Genomic DNA, 3,729 nt, shown 5'->3' with positions numbered 1-3,729 from the left:
GGCCTGGCTGGGCCTAGGCTCACCCACTTCTTGCTTAGACCCATCTTAGGGTTAAAATTCTCTCGGGTCTGTTGCTAAAAACTAAGTCAATCTGAGTGCTGGTGGAATTTGTTATTCTTGTAGGCCCTTGAATCAATTGCGATAGGTCCAGACCATCAGTAAGGTGCTTGAGGTTTTTCCTAGATAATTTATCCTCCCAGTTGATATTTAAGTCACCCATAATGATCACCTCTTACTTAAAATTACATTCTTTCAGCATGTTATTACGTTTCTCATAAAAATCAATATTTGATCAGGGTGGTCTATAAATGACAATAAGGATAAAGGACATTTGTGGCGATAGGGTTACATTTAGACCAATACATTCCAACTCATAATTTGACCAACGGATTTCTTCGCAATGAATGTTATCTTTGACATAAATCATGACCCCACCTCCCTTTAAACCCACCCTATCCCTTCTAAAATTAACATACCCAAGTACTACTAAGGCTGCTGATGGTGCATGTTCGTGAAGCCATGTTTCAGATAAGCAGAGAAAATCTAAATTAGACTCAATTAAAAGATGTTGGATTTGATCACTTTTAGATGTGATACTCCATATGTTCAAGTGCCCACCCAATAAACCCCTTGGTTTTGCCTTGGGGTCCCAAATTATCCATGAGTTATTAACCGTTTGAAAAACATTTCCATTTCCGGTTTTTCACGATTGCTGGATTTATCAATTTCCTGGTTGATTTGTTGGCGTTTCTTTCAGCCACACGCGTTTTAATGTTGGTTGGATTACAGACATTTGAAACAAAGTTCAGAGTATCGTCATTATGCACTGGTCTTGAGGAGGTTCTGTAATCACTGTTACTTGCTGTAACTGGATGGTGCTCGTTTTTTGGCATCTTGGCGGCGGTCGTCGGTAGCAGACTGTCATCCAGGCACCTCGCTGGCGTGGCACACCGCAGCACAGCTGCCTGCGGTCGCTCGTTGTTTCCGTTCGCCGTCAGCTTCACTTCTTTTGCTACTCAGCAATTTGAAAATCTGAACTTTAATGGCCTGAATGCTAATTCCATAAATGAGAGGATTAAACAATGGGGGAACTATGGCCATGTGCAGGGATAGGAATATGCGAGCGTGATGAGGTATGTGACTCATGTTGAAACGACTCTGGATGACCTCAAATAAGCATCCCACAGAAAAATTAATCACAGACAGTAAGTGTGGGGTGACGGTTTGAACAGCTTTGGCTTGAGATTGCTTAGAAGCAGACAGGCAGACTCTGAGTATACGTACATAGGAAAATAATATCATGACGATCTGAGGACTAGGACAAACAATCATTAATGCTGGTCCTAAAAATCGCAAAATTGTTGTATCAAAGCAAGACAGTTTAACTAATTCGAAATACATACAATACATTTTTTCTATATGCCTTTCACAGAATGACTGTTGGGCAGTTGATAATATGAAATAAAATGCATAGTAAACACAGGGAACAACCCAGGATAATACAATGGCTGCAGAAACCTTTCTAGGGGACATGAGGAGGTGATAGTGTAATGGGTGACAGATAGCAGAATAACGGTCATAGCTCATCACTGCTAAAATAGTAAATTCAACTAAAGCACATGTGATCATACAGTATATCTGTAGTAGACAGAAGGGCAGAGATATTTCATAATTTTGAGATAGCAAATGGCTAAGCACAGATGGATATATAACTGTACTACCACACACTCCATTAACTGATAAGCTACATATAAACAAATGCATAGGTTCATGAAGACTTTTCTCAGTGCATATGACTACAATAAGAACTAAATTGACCAATAATATCACAATGTACAAAAGAAGGAAACATATGAAGTATAAATATCTGTGATCTTCCAGTTCAGTGTATGCTGTCAAAATGAAGGATGTCACAGCTGATACATTTTCCATGGTCACCTGGATGTAGAGTAATTGAGGTGGAGAAGAATGTGAGGATTTGTTTAAAATTGAGGACTTATATCTTACTGATTCTGAATTCAATCAACATATGGTGTTGAAGAAGCCCTTACACTGAAGAGCTTCTTAATTTATATGCAGTTTACAAGAGAACATAATTTGGAAACAATCTTGACATTGTACTGATAAGAATGAAATTAGCATGTCATCCTGTTGAATTTGGCTAAGGAGGCCGTGCAAATTATATACTTTTAACTTCACAAAATCAGCTTGGTGAGTTCTATTTTGTGGTTGCTGCACTGAAAATGTTCAAGTGAACACTTGCATTTTAAGTAACATATAGTACAATTGTTTGTTTTTTTTAACCAATTCTGACTTAAAATGATAAAATGTAATTATATATATAATCGTGTTGCATTATGTAAAGATGAGAATAAATCAGTCAGCCCATCTAGGCTCATGACTAGCCTACAGTTTTGAGGGCACCAGCACTGTACACCTTCCATCCGTCCATTCATCCATCATCTATACCTGCTTATTCCTTGTCAGGGTCACAGGGGGTGCTGAAGCCTATTCCAGCATGCATTGAATACACCCTGGAGAGTTCACCAGGTCATCTCAGAGCACACATACGCACTTCACTCACAAACACACACACACAACTAGGGTCAATTTAGACTCTCTAATTCACCTAAGCTGCATGTTATTTGGGCTGGGGGAGGAAGCTGGGGTACCCAGAGAAGGCCAACATGGGTACGGGGAAAGCATGCAGGCTTCATACAGGGGGGCCCCGGCTGGGATTCGAACCAAGGACCTTCCTCCACCCCCACCAAGGTCATCCTTCCATCCATCCATCCTTTATCTATACCCGCTTATGCTGAGCATGGTCACGGGAGGGTGCTGGAGCCTATTCCAGCCAGAGGCAGGAATACACACTGAACAGGCCACCAATCTATCACAGGTGCACATACACCATTCACGGACACAGGGAGAACATGCAAACTCCACACAGAAAGGCCTCAAGCCGAGATTTGAACCCACGACCTTCTTGCTGTGAGGCAACAGTGCTACCCACTGCACCATCGTGCTGGCCCACCGAGGTCATGTCCTCAGTATTTTTTATTGTTTATGTCCGTTTCTGAAGCCTCTACTTAATTTATTTTTTATCCTTTGCAAATTATTTAGGAGACAGAACTGATTAAGGCATGATTGATCTTAATGTGTTCTCTTTACACTGTAAAATGCATCATTGATTAAATGAACAAATTAAAGTGAAAAAAGATCATACAGTACCTTATTTCATTAATATGTACTCATCAAGAAATCGGTGACCACACTTATGGCGATACTTCAGTTCAACTGTAACAGAAAAATAATTTCTTATTTACTGTTAGTTGATCATAATTGATGTTCTTGTTTTAAAACATCCTTTATAGAATGAACAAATTAACAAGATTGATACAATATCACTGATAAACATGACTGAGAAAGGTTTAGAAAAATATAGATAATAAATATTCTACTAGTCTGAAATATTTTTTGGTAAATACCTGATTCTTTTGAAAGAATATTTGCCTTCAGAAAAAAGTTCTGTGATCATACACCACATCTTGGTAACTGAAAGAGATATTTCTCCTGTTGACTCTTTTATAATGACACAACCCTGTAAAAATACACACCAGCGTGTGACGTTACAGCTCAGACCAATCGATACCTGTGAGGTATCCAACATATTCCCATCTCTCATTAAGAGTGGTCTTGTTTTGAAAACTGTTTAGAACAGCTGCAGAG

At 39.3% G+C, this 3,729-nt stretch overlaps 1 protein-coding gene across 1 annotated transcript; it reads right to left on the bottom strand.

Annotated features, from left to right (window-relative positions):
• Positions 1-741: 741 nt before the first annotated feature.
• LOC118209212 (olfactory receptor 11A1-like) lies at positions 742-3,279 on the bottom strand. Its single transcript, XM_035384382.1, has 2 exons — positions 3,232-3,279; positions 742-1,938 (listed from the first exon to the last, which is right to left on the bottom strand). The coding sequence occupies exon 2, from the start codon at positions 1,930-1,932 to the stop codon at positions 922-924; it is 1,011 nt and encodes a 336-aa protein (XP_035240273.1). The 5' UTR covers positions 1,933-1,938; positions 3,232-3,279; the 3' UTR covers positions 742-921.
• Positions 3,280-3,729: the final 450 nt, after the last annotated feature.

The sequence above is a fragment of the Anguilla anguilla genome, chromosome 12 (assembly GCF_013347855.1).
Source record: "Anguilla anguilla isolate fAngAng1 chromosome 12, fAngAng1.pri, whole genome shotgun sequence".
In the NCBI taxonomy this organism is placed as follows: domain Eukaryota; kingdom Metazoa; phylum Chordata; class Actinopteri; order Anguilliformes; family Anguillidae; genus Anguilla; species Anguilla anguilla.
This window is presented reverse-complemented; position numbering and strand designations above follow the sequence as displayed.